At 34.2% G+C, this 20,861-nt stretch overlaps 1 protein-coding gene across 5 annotated transcripts in view; it reads right to left on the bottom strand.

Moving 5' to 3' along the window:
- The window catches only part of ANKIB1 (ankyrin repeat and IBR domain containing 1), a 159,777-nt gene that overhangs the window by 77,008 nt on the left and 61,908 nt on the right, over positions 1-20,861 (bottom strand). For 3 of the 5 annotated variants that reach the window (XM_060157017.1, XM_060157018.1, XM_060157019.1), the window contains exon 2: positions 11,284-11,561. The exons of 1 other annotated variant lie outside the window; for it this stretch is intronic. In XM_060157017.1, the coding sequence (XP_060013000.1) occupies positions 11,284-11,471 (188 nt within the window). In that variant the 5' untranslated portion in view covers positions 11,472-11,561. Of the gene's footprint in view, positions 1-9,743; positions 9,895-11,283; positions 11,562-20,861 lie in introns of those variants that run through there. One more of the 5 variants, XM_060157020.1, reaches the window with a different exon arrangement.

Raw genomic sequence — 20,861 nt, 5'->3', positions numbered from 1 at the left:
AGGAAACTCAAGAGAAGAAAAAGACCTACAAAAACAAACCCAAAACAATTAAGAAAATGGTAATAGAAACATACATATTGATAATTACCTTACATGTAAATGCATTAAATGCTCCAATCAAAAGACACTGACTGGATAAATGGATACAAAAACAAGACCCAATATATGTTGTCTACAGCAGACCCACTGCAGACCTAGGGACACATACAGGCTGAAAGTGAGGGGACAGAAAAAGATATTCCATGCAAATGGAAATCAAAAGAAAGATGGAGTAGCATTAGTCATATCAGACAAAATAGACTTTAAAATGAAGACTAACAAGAGATAAGGAAGGACACTACATAATGATTATGGGAACAGTGCAAGAAGAAGATATAGCAATTGTAAATATTTATCCACCCAACATAGGAGCACCTCAATACATCAGGCAAACCCTAATGGGCATAAAAAGGGAAATCAACATTAACACAAAAATAGTGGGGGATTTTAACACTCCACTTACACCAATGGATAGATCATCCAGACAGAAAATTAATAAGGAAACACAAGCCTTAATGACACACTGGACCAGATAGACTTAACTGATATTTATAGGACATTCTATCCAAAAGTAGCAGGATTCACTTTCTTCTCAAGTGCACAGAAAACATTCCGCAGGGTAGATCACACCTTGGGTCACAAAGCAAGCCTTGGTAAATTTAAGAAAATTGAAACCATATCAAGAATCTTTTTCAACCACAACACTATGAGATTAGAAATGAATTATAGGATAAAAACTGTAAAAAACACAAATACATGGTGGCTAGACAATACGCTACTAAAGAGCAAAGAGATCACCGAAGAAATCAAAGAGGGCATAAAAAAATACCTAGAGACAAATGACAATGAAAACACGACGACCCAAAACCTATGTGATGCAGCAAAAGCAGTTCTAAGAGGGAAGTTTATAGCAATACAATCCTACCTCAAGAAACAAGAAACATCTCAAATAAACAACCTAACCTTACACCTAAAGCAATTCGGGAAAGAAGAACAAAAAAACCCCAGAGTTAGCAGAAGAAAAGAAATCAAAAAGATTAGATCAGAAATAAATGAAGAAAAAATGAAAGAAATGATAGCAAAGATCAATAAAACTAAAACTTGGTTCTTTGAGAAGATAAACAAAATTGATAAACCATTAGCCAAACTCATCAAGAAAAAACGGGAGAAGACTCAAATCAATAGAATTAAAAATGAAAAAGGAGAAGTTACAACTGACACCACAGAAATACAAAGGATCATAAAAGACTACTACAAGCAACTATATGCCAATAAAATGGACAACCTGGAAGAAATGGACAAATTCTTAAAAAACTACAACCTTCCAAGACTGGACCAGGAAGAAATAGAAAATATGAACAAACCAATCACAAATACTGAAATTGAAAATGTGATTAAAAATCTTCCAACAAACAGTCCACGACCAGACGGTTTCACAGGTGAATTCTATCAAACATTTAGAGAAGAGCTAATACGTATCCTTCTCAAACTCTTCCAAAAAATTGCACAGGATGGAACGTGCCCAAACTCATTCTATGAGGCCACCATCACCCTGATACCAACAGCAGACAAAGATATCACAAAAAAAGAAAATTACAGGCCAATATCACTGATGAACATAGATGCAAAAATCCTCAACAAGATACTAGCAAACTGAATCCGGCAACACATTAAAAAAATCATACACCATGATCAAGTGGGATTTATACCAGGGAGGCAAGGATTCTTCAATATATGCAAATCAATCAATGTGATACACCATATTAACAAATTGAAGAATAAAAACCATACGATCATCTCAATAGATGCAGAAAAAGCTTCTGACAAAATTCAACATCCACTTATGATAAAAACTCTCCAGAAAGTGGGCAGAGGGAACCTACCTCAACATAATAAAGGCCATATATGACAAACCCACAGCAAACATTACTGTCAATGGTAAAAAACTGAAAGCATTTCCTCTAAAATCAGGAACAAGACAAGAGTGCCCACTCTCTCCACTATTATTCAACATAGTATTGGAAGTCCTAGTCACAGCAATCAGAGAAGAAAAAGTAATAAAAGGAATCCAAATTGGCAAAGAAGTAGTAAAAGTGTCACTGTTTGCAGATGACATGATACTATACATAGAAAATCCTGAAGATGCCACCAAAAAACTACTAGAGCTAATTAATGAATTTAGTAAAGTTGCAGGATACAAAATTAATACACAAAAATCTCTTGTATTCCTATATACTAACAATGAAAGATCAGAAAGAGAAATTAAGGAAACAATCCCATTTACCATTGCAACAAAAAGAATAAAATACCTAGGAATAAACCTACTTAAGGAGGCAGAAGACCTGTACACAGAAAACTATAAGATAATAATGAAAGAAATCAAAGATGACACAGATGGAGACATATATCATGTTCTTAGATTGGAAGAATCAATATTGTGAAAATGACTATACACCGAAAGCAATCTACAGATTCAGTGCAATCCCCATCAAATTACCAATGGGATTTTTCATAGAAAAGAACAAGAAATTTTACAATTTGCACAGAAACACAAAAGACCTCGAATAGCAAAAGCAATCTTGAGGAAAAGAAATGGAGCTGGAGGAATCAGACTCCCTGACTTCAGACTATACTACAAAGCTACAATAATCAAGACAGTATAGTGCTGGCACAAAAACAGAAATATAGATCAATGGTTCAGGATAGAAAGCCCAGAGATAAACCCATGCACCTATGGTCACTTAATCTATGACAAAGAAAGCCAGTATATAAAATGGAGTGAAGACAGCCTCTTCAATAAGTGGTGCTGGGAAAACTGGACAGCTACATGTAAAAGAATGAAATTAGAACACTCCCTAACACCATACACAAAAATAAACTCAAAATGGATTAAAGACGTAAATGAAAGGCCAGACACTATAAAACTCTTAGAGGAAAACATAGGCGGAACACTCTTTGACATAAATTGCATCAAGATCTTTTTTGATCCACCTCTTAGAATAATGAGATTAAAAACAAAAATAAAGAAATGGGACCTAATTAAACTTAAAAAGCTTTGCACAGCAAAGGAAAGCATAAACAACATGAAAAGATAACCCTCAGAATGGGAGAATATATTTGCAAACAAATCAACTGACAAAGCATTAATCTCCAAATATACAAACAGCTCATGCAGCTCAATATCAAAAAAACAAACCCAATCAAAAAATGGGTGGAAAACCTAAATAGACATTTCTCCAAAGAAGACATACAGATGGCCAACAAACATAAGAAAAGATGCTCAACATCCCTGATTATTTGAGCAATGCAAATGAAAACTACAATGAGGTATCACCTCACACTGGTCAGAATGGCCATCATCAAAAAATCCACAAACAATAAATGCTGGAGAGGTTGTGGAGAAAAGGGAAGCCTCTTGCACTGTTGATGGGAATGTAAATTGATAGAGCCACTATGGAGAACAGTAGGGAGATTCCTTAAAAAACTAAAAACAGAACTACCATATAACCCAGCAATCCCATTACTGGGCATAGACACATGCACCCCCAATGTTCACTGCAGCACTATTTACAAAAGCCAGGACATGGAAGCAACCTAAATGTTCATCAACAGAAGAATGAAATAAAGAAAATGTGGTACATATATACAATGGAATATTACCCAGCCATAAAAAGGAACAAAACTGGGTCATTTGTAGAGACATGGATGGACCTAGAGACTCATACAGAGTGAAGTAAGTCAGAAAGAGAAAAACAAATATCGTATATTAAAGCATATATGTGGAACCTGAAAAAATTGGTTTAGACAATCGTATATACAAAGCAGAAATAGAGACACAGACATAGAGAACAAATGTATGGATACTAAAGGGATAAGGCAGGCTGGGATGAATTGGGAGGCTGGGATTGACATATATACACTATTGATACTATGTATAAAATAGATAACTAATGAGAACCTACTATATAGCCCAGGGAACTCGATTCAATGTTGTGTGGTACCTAAATGGGAAGGAAATTCAAAAAAGAGGGGATATATGTATTCGTATTGCTGATTCACTTTGCTGTACAGTAGAAACTAACACAATATTATAAAGCAACTATACTCCAATAAAAATTAAAAGAAAACACCAAACACTTTAGGCTGAAGTTGAAAGTTAAGTATAAAGTAAAAATATAAGTGTGAAGTATATGGCTAAATCATAAAAACAGTAATTAAAAGAGAATATATAGTCACCCTTTCTTTAGGTCTTTAAATACTCATTCAATAGGATGATAACCAGAGGATGGAGACAGATATATTCCTTCTTAGAGGAACCAGGAATATTGATCAGATCAGCAATTTTTAAACTTTTTGGTAGTAGACTTTTACAACTTTCACAACTTTAAAAATTACTGAAGATTCCTATTGGGAGATTGGGATGGACATATACACACTACTATATATAAAATAGATAACTAATAAGGACCTACTGTATATTACAGGGAACTCTACTCAATACTCTGTAATGTGAAAAGAATCTAAAAAAGAGTGGATATATGTACATGTATAACTCATTCACTTTGCTGTACAGCAGAAACACAACATTGTAAATCAAGTATACCCCAATAAAAATTTAAAAATGAAAAGATTCCTAAGAACCTTTGTTTATGTGAATTATATAGATATTCATCATATTAAAAATTAAGATATTTTAAAACATTTATTAATTAAAAAAATAAACTCATTACATATTTAACATTCCTAATATCATTACATAGTTAACATTCCTAATATCTTAAAATGAAAAAATAACTATACATTTTTTGAAAATTAAGTGAGCACAATGGCATTGTTTTACATGTTTACAAATTTTATTTAGTATCTGGCTAACAGAAGACAGACAGATTCTCATAGCATTCAATGTGTTGTGATATGTGTCATTTGGGTTCAAGCATATGAAAAAAATCCAGCCTTATATAATCACAAAAGGGAGAAGTATTTTAAAATAGCCTTTTCAAATAACTGTGAATAGTCATATTTGATACTATGCTAAAAATTCAACAAGTGGTCATTTCTTAAAGATTACTTGCAATATAAAATATGATATCTTATGAAATGAACTTTTGTACTCTATTACATTAAAATCCATTGGTCTACCTTGCATTTTGAATAAATCTTTTACCCATGCATAATTGTAAAAAACCATATACTGATCTTCTGAAAAATACTAATTCAGTGAGTTACACAGAGCTTCCAGATTTTTGTCACATTTCATTATACAATATTTTAAAAAATCATATTAATTTATATCACCACCACTCTTATTCAGAGAAGTCCCTAAGTAATGGGAAACTATCAAGCTGAAGGCAGCAAATATAAGTTTTCAAAATTCCAATATTCACCTGAAAACTCAAATTTTATCATTAGCAACAAATACTCTCAGTTTTCCCTTGAATTGATAGGCTCACTTATGTCATACATTTTCAAGAAAAATGTCAGCCAGCCAGTATCCCAGTCTGAATGTTGTTAATTTAAAATGTTGTTTCACGAAAAAATAAGTAGTTCAACTCATACCTCAAACAAAAGTACAAGTGCTCTTTCTCAAACCTAACATCATACAGCAGCAGAAGTGATTTATGAATTCTTCACATTTGTCACATAGAATATTAAGAAGATGTGTAATCGAGGATGGAGATTAAATAAAATTAGTAATTTTAATGCTTCATTGAGGACATTTTAAGTGAAACGGCTTTTTTTTTAAAAAAAAAAACAGCAAGAGCCCGGCAGAGAGGAATCCAATTACTAGTAAGGTTTGGTGCCACTTCCTTGATTCATCTAAAGGCGTCAGCAGTTTTATCCTCTGCTTTTTGAACTACAACTGCAAATGTCAACGCAGTGAAAAAAAGGCAAATAACATCTTAAAATTAGTATAAAAATAGTTTTGACCTACTGCACCTCCTTGAAAGAGTCTCAGGATCTAGGAGTCCTCAGAACACACTTTAAAACTCACTGGATTACATATGGAAACAACCTAAATGTCCATCAACAGATGAATGGATAAAGAAGATGCGGTACATATACACAATGAAATACTGCTCAGCCATAAAAAAGAAAGAAACAATGCCATATGCAGCAACGTGGATGGACCTAGAGATTACCATACTAAGTAAGTAAGTCAGACAAAGACAAATACCATATGATATCATGATATGTGGAATCTAAAATATTACACAAATGAACCTATCCAGGAAACAGAAACAAAATCAGGGACACAGAATAGACTGGTGGTTGCCAAGGGGGTGGGGGGTAGGAGAGGGTAGGAGTGGGAGTTTGGGATTAGCAGATGCAAATTGGTATATACAGAATGGATAAACAACAAGGTCTTACTGTACAGTACAGGGAACTATATTCAATATCCTGTGATAAACCATAATGGAAAGAAGTATGAAAAAGAATGTGTGTGTGTGTATATATATATATATATAAACACATAACTGAATCACTTTGCTGTACAGCAGAAATTAATACAACACTGTAAATCAACTATACTTGAATACAATAAATTAAAAAAAAGACTCACTGGATTAGATAACTTTCTTATACAATGTTTCCTAATTTCATAAAGTATATTTTAAATTATACTATAAATGGTTAGAATATATTTTGCTACTTGATTTCTTTTATATTAAAATATACATATTACCTTAGTAATAATAATATTTAAATACATTTTACCTTGGTATTCTAAGCAAGTTTTAATTAATCACATAACAAGACTTGATATTAAATATTATTATAGTGTTCAATATTCAGAAGCTAAAGCAACGGTTTTATAATTTCACTGAAAATGTTCAACTCAAAAAAAGAAAGCCTTAATAGATTAAGTAATCAAGAGTTAATCTATTGAGAGCATTACTAACTGTGTAGCAGTGTATTTGTAATATTTACAATCTAGTCAAAGAGATGAGTTTAATGACAATTGGATGGTTTAAAATCTAAGTTGTAGGAATTTCAGAGAACAGAAAGAATACTGCAGGTCAGAATAGTTGGTAATGAATTCATGAAAAGACAGAAACCAAGGGAGGACGTAAAGGACAAGAAATTAGAGAAGAAAGAAGACATTTCAGAATCAAGGACCAACAGGAATAAAGCTAAGGGGGTGGCATTTTTAGAAGTGGGGAAAGCAAGAGGGAGGGTAACCAGATTGACTGATATGATCATGTTAGAGAACAATGAGAGATTAGGCTGAATCGGTAGAATTAGGGCATAGAAAAGTTGGCTTCAGAAGCCAAATAGAATAAGGCAGATGGTAGTGTAGTTACAGTTTTCTCATGATAGAACATTGAAAAGGCTATACTTTTAGCAAGATTAACCTGGACATGAGATTATAGGAGAAAAAGACTTGCAAAAAGATCATTCAGGAGTCAGGTATTTTCAGTATTGGAAGAAGGGGTTGGTAAGAGTGAACAAAGCTTGGGGCAACGGGAATGCAAAGAAGAGAATCCAAGAGATAAGACTTAGTGAACTTTGCATTAGTAGCAGGTTAGGTAAAGGAAGAGTAAGGAGTAAGTCAAAGATGATTGGAAGTTATTTAGGGTTACAAACATGAGAGGTAATAATATTATATGCTAGGCACCATGAGACATATAACACATTAACTGTCCCACAAGTTTCATGTGTATCTATTTTACAGACAGGGAAACTTAAGTTCAGAGTGACTAATTTGTTTTGCTAATAAGTGTTTTAGGCAGCCCTGACATATAGGCTTATTTGACTATAGAGCTAAGAGGTTATCACAGTGTTGAAAAGCCTACAGCCTACAGTTATCTGCCTGGGCAAATAGCTTTACCATTTACAAGCTGCAGAGTTCTGACAAGTTGCTTAATCTTTCGGTGCTTCAGTTTTCTCACCTCTGAAATGCAGATGATTAACGAACTCACAGAGCTGTAATGAGGATTAAGTGAGACAATGCATGTAGAGCACTGTTAATAGTGCCTAGAAAACAGTAAGGCCTCACCATCACCCTGATACCAAAACCAGACAAAGATACTACAAAAAAAGAAAATTACAGACCAGTATCACTGATGAATACAGATGCAAAAATCCTCAACAAAATACTAGCAAACAGAATCCAACAACACATTAAAAGGATCATACACCATGATCAAGTGGGATTTATCCCAGGGATGCAAGGATTCTTCAGTATACGCAAATCAATCAATGTGATACACCATATTAACAAACTGAAGAAGAAAAACCATATGATCATCTCAATAGATGCAGAAAAAACTTTTGACAAAATTCAACACCCATTTATGATAAAAACTCTCCAGAGAGTGGGCATAGAGGGAATCTACCTCAACATAATAAAGGCCATATACGACAAACCCACAGCAAACATCATTCTCAATGGTGAAAAACTGAAAGCATTTCCTCTAAGATCAGGAACAAGATAAGGATGTCCACTCTCACCACTATTATTCAACATAGTTTTAGAAGTCCTAGTGATGGCAATCAGAGAAGAAAAAGAAATAAAAGGAATACAAATTGGAAAAGAAGAAGTAAAACTGTCACTGTTTGCAGATGACATGATACTATGCATAGAGAATCCTGAAAATGCCACCAGAAAACTACTAGAGCTAATCAATGAATTTGGTAAAGTTGCAGGATACAAAATTAATGCACAGAAATCTCTTGCATTCGTATACACTAATGATGAAAAATCTGAAAGAGAAATTACGGAAACACTCCCATTTACCATTACAACAAAAAGAATAAAATACCTAGAAATAAACCTACCTAGGGAGACAAAAGACCTGTATGCAGAAAACTATAAGACACTGATGAAAGAAATTAAAGATGATACCAACAGATGGAGAGATATACCATGTTCTTGGATTGAAAGAATCAACATTGTGAAGATAACTATACTTCCCAAAGCAATCTACAGATTCAATGCAATCCCTATCAAATTACCAATGGCATTTTTTACAGAACTAGAACAAAAAATCTTAAAATTTGTATGGAGACACAAAAGACCCCGAATAGCCAAAGCAGTCTTGAGGGAAAAAAACGGAGCTGGAGGAATGAGACTCCCTGACTTCAGACTATACTACAAAGCTACAGTAATCAAGACAATATGGTTCTGGCACAAAAACAGAAACATAGATCAATGGAACAAGATAGAAAGCCCAGAGATAAACCCACGCACCTATGGTCAACTAATCTATGACAAAGGAGGCAAGGATATACAATGGAGAAAAGACAGTTTCTTCAATAAGTGGTACTGGGAAAACTGGACAGCTACATGTAAAAGAATGAAATTAGAACACTCCCTAACACCATACACAAAAATAAACTCAAAATGGATTAGTGACCTAAATGTAAGACCAGACACTATAAAACTCTTAGAGGAAAACATAAGAAGAACACTGTTTGACACAAATCACAGCAAGTTCTTTATTGATCCACCTCCTAGAGTAATGGAAATAAAAACAAAACAAACAAAAAAGAAAATAGCAAGGCCTCAATGTGTTTGCCATTATTTTATTAGTACAATATGTTAGTGTCATTAACATAGGGAAGACCCAGTTTTGGAAGAAAAAGTATAACAATATGAGTTGGAGGTGGCTTCTAAGTGGGTATTTTACAAGAAATGAAAATAAAAGATAAATGCAAAAAGGAGAGGTTATAGAAATACCTGTTTTTAAGTCAAAAAATACCTATTTTAGGGGATTCCCTGGTGGCGCAGTGGCTGAGAGTCCGCCTGCCGATGCAAGGGACGCGGGTTCGTGCCCTGGTCTGGGAGGATCCCACGTGCCGCGGAGTCGCTGGGCCTGTGAACCGTGGCCGCTGGGCCTGCGCGTCCGGAGCCTGTGCTCCGCAGCGGGAGAGGCCACAACGGTGAGAGGCCCGCGTATCGCAAAAAAAAAAAAAAAAAAAGAGAGAAATACCTATTTTATTTTCAAGAGGTTACAAAAATAACTACTTGATAGTCATAGGCCTGGAAAACGTAAATTATTTATGGAATTTTTGTCATTCACAAATCCTGATCACAAAGATATTTCCTGTGCCATGATTTTATGATATTTCTACTTACTTTGTGTAAGATACTATGCTAGATGCTAGAAGTATTAAGAAGGTCCTTTAAAACAGCTGTACTTTAGGCAGGCAAAGAGAAGATACACAAAATTATAAAATACAATGACATAGTATATACCAAACAAGTAATACAAACAAACAAAAAAGAATCATAGAAGTTCAAAAAAGACTAAAGTTCCTATGGGTTGTGACAGGCTAAGAAGATAGATAAAGTGTGCCTAGGACCTTGAAGGAAGGCTAAAATTTAGGTAAGAAAGAGAAAGCTGAGAGCAGTGGGATACTCCTGGCAGAAAGAGCACAATGAACATGGCAGACAACACACATGGCATGATTCAGGGATACCAAAAAGAGCAGCTTATTTTGAATGACAAATTTGTATAAAAAGAAATAGAGAAAGGACTGAAAAGTTTTTTGTCAAGTTCTAAAGTGCTCAGGATATTGGTTGAAGAATTATATTTCACTGCATAAGCAAAGAAGTGTTTCTTTGTCTCCTAGCATCAGACTTCCATAACTGAATAATCTACTTCTAAAGACTAAATTTGTTTTGGAATTACTTTTCTATCCTTTGCTTCTTTCATCTTATAAGCTAGCAAACACCATGTAATTAGGAAGAATCTTCACATATTTGCTGCCACTAATGCTTTCTTGTTGAAGAGATTTTTTTTAAGATTCTTAGTATTTTCAGTTCCAAGGAAATGGTTTGCTTTTAGAAAAGTTTTTTCAAGTAACTGAACCCCATTAAAAGAAGAAAACTCAAATCTGATCATGAATAGGTAAGGTAAACACATTAGTTTTTCAACTTAAATTGCCTAGGACACAATTCCCTGCAATTTTTTGAGTTGATAAGTACTTTTCTAGAATTGAAATGTTGTAAATTAAAAACTACACTATTATAAAAAGTTCATACTATGAAACATACTGAGGATCAAAATGTATTTACAGTAAAAATAATATGTGAACTAACCTCACTACTGAAACCTTTGGTCTAATTTAGGCATAATAAAAAATCATACTTAATAATTTATGCATATTCAATTCTACAAAGTTTAATTCACTATAATACCACATAACATGCACACATGTATGCATATATTTTCTAAAGATCAGGTTTATTCTTTCCTTTCTCTAACTTGTTATCAATTGCTTTACAGTAATACTTACCCTAATATTCTATTCATTCCATGTCTAGCAGCATAGTGTAATGGCGTATTGTGCTGGTAGGGCTCCCCGTAAGATGTATTTGGATCAAGGGATTCTTTTAGCTGAGGGTTGTTTTCATATATTTGGCAGGCCAGGTTTTCATCACCATTGATGAGTGCTTTACGGAATTTGGTGGTTGTATTTCCCATGTTTTGTTTTGTTTTTTTCTGATAGGTAGTGGCACTTTTTCCTTCCCCCTTCAGCCACTTCTTGAATGCTTCTACAACATGTTTCACATTCTAATGGAGGAAAAAATTATTAAATTAGATTGTGAAAAACTAATTATGAAGCAGTATCCTAAAGAAACAGTATCATAATTAGGAACACTAATAAAATCTAGGAAGCGTATGTAAGGGAACAAATTATACTAAATTTACCAAATTTATCTTAATAGGCAAAAAGTCTCAAACTTTTAATGTTACCCCAATTAACTTGTTAAACTATAACATTTTTCCACACAGAAACTGTTAAGGTTTTACAGGCTGCACTTTATACTATAAAAGTTACCTACATATATGTACTTTTCAATTTTCTCCTTCACATAGGCAGGAAATGAGCTTGATTAAATCTATGGATGAATACACTTAAATCCCTGTATAAATTATATATAAATCTGACTCAGCCAATTTGTAGGATAGTGAAAAATGTAGGAAATCTTCCTAATATAAGAACTCCAGAGAAGCAAGAAGAATTACAATCCTGCAGCCTATGGGAAAAAAAGCACATTCACAGAAAGATAGACAAAATGAAAAGGCAGAGGGCTATGTACCAGATGAAAGAACAAGATAAAACCCCACAAAAACAACTAAATGAAGTGGAGACAGGCAACCTTCCAGAAAAAGAATTCAGAATAATGATAGTGAAGGTCATCCAGGACCACAGAAAAAGAATGGAGGCAAAGATCGAGAAGATGCAAGAAATGTTTAACAAAGACCTAGAAGAATTAAAGAACAGAGAAACAGAGATGAATAATACAATAACTGTGAAAACTACACTACAAGGAATCAATAGCAGAATAACTGAGGCAGAACAATGGATAAGTGACCTGGAAGACAGAATGGTGGAATTCACTGCTGCAGACAAGAATGAAGAAAAAATGAAAAGAAAGGAAGACAGCCTAACAGACCTATGGGACAACATTAAATGCAGTAACATTCGCATTATAGGGCTACCAGAAGGAGAAGAGAGAGAGAAAGGACCAGAGAAAATATTTGGAGAGATTATAGTCAAAAACTTCCCTAACATGGGAAAGGAAATAGCCACCCAAGTCCAGGAAGTGCAGAGAGTTCCATACAGGATAAACCCAAGGAGAAACACGCCGAGACACACAGTAATCAAACTGGCAAAAATTAAAGACAAAGAAAGATTATTAAAAGCAGCAAGGGAAAAACGACAAATAACATACAAGGGAGCTTCCATAAGATTAACAGCTGATTTCTCAGCAGAAACTCTACAAGCCAGAAGGGAGTGGCATGATACACTTAAAGTGATGAAAGGGAAGAACCTACAACAAAGATTACTCTACCAGGCAAGGATCTCATTCAGATGTGATGGAGAAATCAAAAGCTTTACAGGCAAGCAAAAGCTAACAGAATTCAGCCCCACCAAACCAGCTCTACAACAAATGCTAAAGGAATTTCTCTAAGTGGGAAACACAAGAGAAGAAAAGGAACTACAAAAACAAACCCAAAACAATTAAGAAAATGGTCATAGGAACATACATATCGATATTTACCTTAAACGTGAATGGATTAAATGCTCCAACCAAAAGACACAGGCTTGCTGAATGGATATAAAAACAAGACGCATTTATATGCTGTCTACAAGAGACCCACTTCAGACATAGGGACACATTCAGACTGAAAGTGAGGGGATGGAAAAAGATATTCCATGCAAATGGAAATCAAAAGAAAGCTGGAGTGCCTATACTCATATCAGATAAAATAGACTTTAAAATAAAGAATGTTACAAGAGATAAGGAAGGACACTACATAATGATCAGGGGATCAATCCAAGAACAAGATATAACAATTATAAATATAGATGCACCCAACATAGGAGCACCTCAATACGTAAGGCAACTGCTAACAGCTCTAAAAGACGAAATCGACAGTAACATGATAACAGTGGGGAAGTTTAACACCTCACTTACACCAATGGACAGATCATTGAAAATGAAAATAAATAAGAAAACAAGCTTTAAATGACACAATAGACCAGACAGATTTAACTGATATTTATAGGACATTCCATCCAAAAACAGCAGATTACACTTTCTTCTCAAGTGCGCATGGATCATTCTCCAGGATAGATCACAACTGGGGCCACAAATCAAGCCTCAGTAAATTTAAGAAACTTGAAATCATATCAAGCATCTTTTCTGACCACAACGCTATGAGATCAGAAATGAATTACAGGGAAGAAAACGTAAAAAACGTAAACGCATGGAGGCTAAGCAATATATTACTAAATAACCAAGAGATCACTGAAGAAATCAAAGAGTAAATCAAAAAATACCTAGAGGCAAATGACAATGAAAACACGATGATCCAAAACCTATAGGATGCAGCAAAAGCAGTTCTAAGAGGGAAGTCTATAACTATACAAGCCTACCTCAAGAAACAAGTAAAATCTCAAATAAACAACCTAACTTTACACCTAAAGGAACTAGATAAAGAAGAACAAACAAAACCCAAAGTTAGCAGAAGGAAAGAAATCATAAAGATCAGAGCAGAAATAAATGAAACAGAAACAAAGAAAACAATAGCAAAGATCAATAAAACTAAAAGCTGGTGCTTTGAAAAGATAAACAAAATTGATAAACCATTAGCCAGACTCATCAAGAAAAAGAGGGAGAGGACTGAAGTCAATAAAATTAGAAATGAAAAAGGAGAAGTTACAACAGACACTGCAGAAATACAAAGCATCCTAAAGACTACCACAAGCAACTCTATGCCAATAAAATGGACAACCTGGAAGAAATGGACAAATTTTTACAAAGGTATAACCTTCCAAGACTGAACCAGAAAGAAACAGAAAATATGAAGAGACCAATCACAAGTAATGAAATTGAAACTGTGATTAAAAATCTTGCAGCAAACAAAAGTACAGGACCAGACGGCTTCACAGGTGAATTCTATCAAACATTTAGAGAAGAGCTAACACCCATCCTTCTCAAACTCTTCCAAAAAACTGCAGAGGAAGGAAGACTCCCAAACTCATTCTATGAGGCCACCATCACCTTGATACCAAAACCAGACAAAGATACTACAAAAAAAGAATTACAGACCAATGTCACTGATGAATATAGATGCAAAAATCCTCTACAAAGTACTAGCAAACAGATTCCAACAACACATTAAAAGAATCATACAACATGATCAAGTGGGATTTATCCCAGTGGTGCAAGGATTCTTCAGTATATGCAAATCAATCAATGTGATACATGATATTAACAAACTGAAGAATAAAAACCATATGATCATCTCAATAGACGTAGAAAAAGCTTTTGACAAAATTCTACACCAGCTGATGGTAGAAACTCTCCAGACAGTGGGCATAGAGGGAACCTACCTCAACATAATAAAGGCCATATACGACAAACCCACAGCAAACATCATTCTCAATGGTGAAAAACTGAAAGCATTTCCTCTAAGATCAGGAACAAGACAAAGATGTCTACTTTTGCCACTATTATTCAACATAGTTTTGGAAGTCCTAGCCACAGCAATCAGAAAAGAAAAGAAATAAAAGGAATACAAATTGGAAAAGAAGAAGTAAAACTGTCACTGTTTGCAGATGACATGATACTATACATAGAGAGTCCTGAAAATGCCACCAGTAAACTACTAGAGCTAATCAATGAATTTGGTAAAGTTGCAGGATACAAAATTAATGCACAGAAATCTCTTGCATTCGTATACACTAATGATGAAAAATCTGAAAGAGAAATTAAGGAAACACTCCCGTTTACCATTGCAACAAAAAGAATAAAATACCTAGGAATAAACTTACCTAGGGAGACAAAAGACCTGTATGCAGAAAACTATAAGACACTGATGAAAGAAATTAAAGATGATACCAACAGATGGAGATATATACCACGTTCTTGGATTGGAAGAATCAATGAAAATGACTATACTACCCAAAGTAATCTAGAGGTTCAACGAAATCCCTATCAAATTACCAATGGCATTTTTTACAGAACTAGAACTAAAAACCTTAAAATTTGTATGGAGACATAAAAGACCCTGAACAGCCAAAACAGTCTTGAGGGAAAACAATGCAGCTGGAGGAATCAGACTCCCTGACTTCAGAGTATACTATAAAGCTACAGTAATCAAGACAATATGGTACTGGTACAAAAACAGAAACATAGATCAATGGAACAAGATAGGAAGCCCAGAGATAAACCCATGCACCTATGGTCAACTAATTTATGACAAAGGAGGCAAGGATATACAATGGAGAAAGGACAGTCTCTTCAATAAGTGGTGCTGGGAAAAGTGGACAGCTACATATAAAAGAATGAAATTAGAACACTCCCTAACACCGTACACAAAAATAAACTCAAAATGGATTAGAGACCTAAATGTAAGACCAGACACTATAAAACTCTTAGAGGAAAACATAGGAAGAACACTGTTTGATGTAAATCAGAGCAAGATCTTTTTTGATCCACCTTGTAGAGTAATGGAAATAAAAACAAAAATAAACAAATGGGGCCTAATGAAACTTCAAGGCTTTTGCACCGCAAAGGAAACCATAAACAAGACGAAAAGACAACCCTCATAATGGGAGAAAATATTTGCAAACGAATCATTCAACAAAGGATTAATCTCCAAAATATATAAACAGCTCATGCAGCTCAATATTAAAAAAACAAGCAACCCAATCCAAAAATGGGCAGAAGACCTAAATAGACATTTCTCCAAAGAAGATATACACATGGCCAAGAAGCACATGAAAAGCTGCTCAACATCACTAATTATTATAGAAATGCAAATGAATAATACAGTGAGGTATCACCTCACACCAGTTAGAATGGGCATCATCAGAAAATCTACAAACAACAAATGCTGGAGAGGGTGTGGAGAAAAGGGAACCCTCTTGCACTGTTGGTGGGAATGTATATTGATACAGCCACTATGGAGAACAGTATGGATGTTCCTTAAAAAACTAAAAATAGAATTACCATACGATCCACCAATCCTACTACTGGGCATATACCCAGAGAAAACTGTAATTCAAAAAGACACATGCACCCCAATGTTCACTGCAGCACTATTTACAATAGCCAGGTCATGGAAGCAACCTAAATGCCCATCGAAAGACGAATGGTTAAAGATGTGGTACATATATATAATGGAATATTACTCAGCCATATAAAGGAATGAAACTGGGTCATTTGTTGAGACGTGGATGGATTTAGAGTGTCTTACAGAGTGAAGTAAGTCAGAAAGAGAAAAACAAATATCATATATTAACACATATATGTGGAACCTAGAAAAATGGTACAGATGAACTGGTTTGCAGGGCAGAAATTGAGACACAGATACAGAGAACAAACATATGGACACCAAGTGGGGAAAGCAGCAGGGGGATGGGGGTGGTGGTCTGATGAATTGGGCGATTGGGATTGTCATGTATACACTGATGTGTATAAAACTGATGACTAATAAGAACCTGCTGTATAAAAAAATAAATAAAATTAAATTTAAAAATTAAAAAAAAAGGAACTCCAGAATGTGTTAAATTACAGTAAAGGAAAAGTGAAACTGCTCAGTACTTACTTATAAGAGCCTCAGAGAAAAGATTTTTAAAATGTAAATATATAATAGGACTACAAAACTCACAGCAAACGAATACAAGTGATTATAACTAATTACACACAGAACTATGGAAACAGTGATTATTCTACCACAATACTATTAAATTTATTTCCTTCTACTGTAAGTAATTCAAAACAAGGTTGAAAACATGAAATGTTTATGCCTACTATGTTTGGAAAGAGGTTATGATAAAGATCATACGGGTATTTACTAACTGAAGCAATGTGAGGTCGGTGGGGGAAGAAGGACATGGAAACAATCATTGAACTTGGAGTCTGAAATCTCGTATTTACCTACACTAGCTGTGTAATTGTAATTACCCTCCAAAAGCCTCAGATTCGTATGTGTACAGTAAAAGAAAACAAACATTTCTTAAGGACGACAGTAAGGATTATTAAGAAACTTTAAGTAGCTACCACAGCCCTTGGCTAATGTGCTTAATAAATGCTAGTTTTGTTCCATTTCAATAAATGTTTCTGAATCTACTCTTGAACCATTATCAAAATTAATGACAATGGAAACAGCTTATGCAAAGGCAGGTATGAAATAAAAGGCTTATTCAATTGGTGAGTATGGTGGAGTTTAGGGTCTCAGGCTGTACTAACAGGAGATAAAACTGAAGATAGGTTGGGGTCAGACTAAGAAATGTATACTTTAAGTTGTAAAGAACAGATAATTAAAGCCTTTTATGCAGGGCAGTTATATGCTTTAGAATATTAGCTATTGTGACACTGTAGAAGATAGACTAGAGGCAGAAACACTTAGAGGCAGAATACAAAAGTCTATCACGTTACCCAATTAACTCGCTGGCAGGCTAGACATTAAAACATAGCTTTAAAAAAAAAAGCTGAAAATAATATGTACTTGTTCAACACAAGTGTTGCACAGGGTTGCAACAGTTTCAACAGAATACAATTTAAAGGACCAAAAAACAGATGAGTTGTTTTTGAAGCTTCCTATAAAACGGAAGCTCTCAACCTTGGCTGTACATTTAATAACCTGGAAAACTTCAAAGAATCCCATTGTCCAGGCTATAACTCAGACCAATGAAATAAGAATCTCTTAGGGGGTGGTCACAAGCACTGGTATTTAAGCTCTTTGGGTGATTTCAATGTGCATACACCACCGTTTAAAAAGCTCCTGGATCCCTCTAGCTAAATGGTCACATCAGAGTATGGAGATGAAGGTGAGCAGGCAAGGTAAGACATCTGCTAAGCCTGTTTTAGAGATAGGCGTTAACTACCTACTTAAGACAGCTGCACATTTTCTGGTTCATATCTATACTTAATGAGGTCATTACTTGGGTCTTTTAAGGGTTCTTTGTTATTGATTTCTCACTTTAAATATGCAAATACAATGCATAGTAGAGACTTTTGACAATATGGATAAAGAAAAAGGACAAAGAACTCATAGTCTATTTACTAACCACTGGTAGCATTTGATAAGTACTCATCCTATTTATAACGTATGTAAATATGTTTGTATACATATGTACAGTATAAATATTTATATACATAAATTAGATCATACTACATAATTATAAATTTTTTATTTAATTTTTCAGAGGGCTGCTGAATCTTTAATCTAAACTACTACTCCTTTATCATCTCGAATATTGAATGAGGAGCAAATCCCTTCTACACTCTATGCTTATCACAATATACTACAACCACTTTGGGGATTTTCTTAGCAACAGCCTAGATTTTATTTTTTACTTTTGTTTTTCATAGAACCTAGGAGCCTTGTGTTTATTCTCAGTGAAATCATCTGTACTTTTGTTGCACTGCCTTAAGCATTTTACGGGTTTATTATTCTTAATGAGAACTCTAGTTTATTATATTAATATATTTTAATCTATAACCAAATATAAAGGATATCATGTGGGTTCTACAGGGTCTTTCCTAAGGATTTGGATACTTTCACTTGTTTTGGTCTTATCTTTCATCTCTGATAGAATGTAGCTCAAATTATGAACATTATTAGAGTATTGGATTAGATTGATAACATGCTTTCCTTGATTTACATTAATCCTTTAGTGAAATGTTCTGTAAGAAAATAATTTCTACCCAAGATGTGAAAAAAGAAACATCTAAGAAGGCAATAATATCTTGGGATGGTTACTTATAATATTAAGATACTTAAAAAATCAATAAAACTCTAAATGTGCATTAAATATGACTGTCACATGTTGAAAAGCATAATGGTATCTAGAAACTTTTTTGTGGTTCTCAGTTATTTTCAAGTCTGTTTCATTTTTAAAATATGAGTGTAATAGTCCTGAAAGGTGCCAGGAAAGGCATTAAAACATTCACAGCTCCATTCCCTCTCAGCTTTATTCTCACAAGTCTTGCCTAGAATTTGCCAGATGTGTCCTTTCACTTTTTCATAGCCACAGCTAGCACAGCCTGAAGTGACTGTTCCCTCTTTGTTTGAATCAAACACTTCAAACTCCAAGATAAATCTATGTATAGAGCTTTATGAAGCAAATGACAGACTATCAAAGAGGCAAAAATAATTCATTATTCTGGGCTTCTAAAATCTAGGCAAAGTCTCAACATCTTTGACTAGCAAAGCATAGCACTTGATAAGTATTTAATGAAAAAGTAAGAAAAATGTAACTTGTCAACAGACTCCAGAAAACTTTCCCTAATTTCCTGAATAACTTTTAATGTGAAGGGCTCTATAATTTTTACTTTAAATCTTTGTCTCTCAACCTGTCCATTCATAGGTTAATAATCTACATCAAAAACTCAAGTGCACTTAAATTAATAAACTACTCCCAGGAATCTTTTATAGAAGATGAAGTTCTTCAGAAATAAATAACCAACTCCTAATGTAATTTATCATTTTCCACAAAAGTAAATTACTTTTAAAGTCATTATTATGGACTGAAGGTTGATCTCAACAAAATTATTGGCTCCCACTCTTTGTTTAACTGGTATTAAAGATAGCCTTTAGAAATATGATGTCAAACTGGTGAGTCTATTGAGGAATCTTACATCTACCTGTAAAGTTACTTACTGTAGCAGCTGGTCTCTATGCACCTCTGCCCCCCTAACATATGCCCCTTGATGTTAACCCTATTACTATAAAAGATTTAAAAATTTTAAGCCATATTATAGTTTATTATAAACAAAAACCTCTCTTTGAGTGCAAACATGAATTAACACAATTGGAGGTATAGTTTAAATGTCACATATACTATTGAAGTGTTAGCTTATATCCACAAAAAAAAATAAAACAAAGAATAACAAAAACAATTTAAACTTATTGTAACAAGAAAACTGAAATGTTATAAAAGTATTGATTTTTCATTAATTATAATGCATAGAATCATAGAAACAGAAACGACATTTAAATCATCCCAGCCTATCTTTCCAAATTTAATACTAAAAGATTTTGAACATTCATGGCTTGTTATTTGCCTTCATCATTATATTTTGGGAAATCTACTTTATTCCTCTTGTTGAAGTTGAATGCTTCAGTAGGACTGAAATTTATATTACTGAATGTACACTCAGTTCACAGCACCTCTAAACAATGTATGGTTTAGTGCAGGTGTCAGCAAACTTTTTCTGTAAAAGGCCAGATAGGAAATATTAAAATATTTACTTAGTGAATCATTTGTCTTCAATGAGCCATATGATCTCTGTCATAACTACTCAACTCTGCTGCTGCAGCTTGAACGCTATAGGCAACATGTAATAG

This window comes from Lagenorhynchus albirostris, chromosome 8 (assembly GCF_949774975.1).
Source record: "Lagenorhynchus albirostris chromosome 8, mLagAlb1.1, whole genome shotgun sequence".
NCBI classification, from domain to species: domain Eukaryota; kingdom Metazoa; phylum Chordata; class Mammalia; order Artiodactyla; family Delphinidae; genus Lagenorhynchus; species Lagenorhynchus albirostris.
The sequence above is the reverse complement of the archived record's forward strand: the minus strand, read 5'-3'. Positions and strand labels throughout refer to the sequence as shown.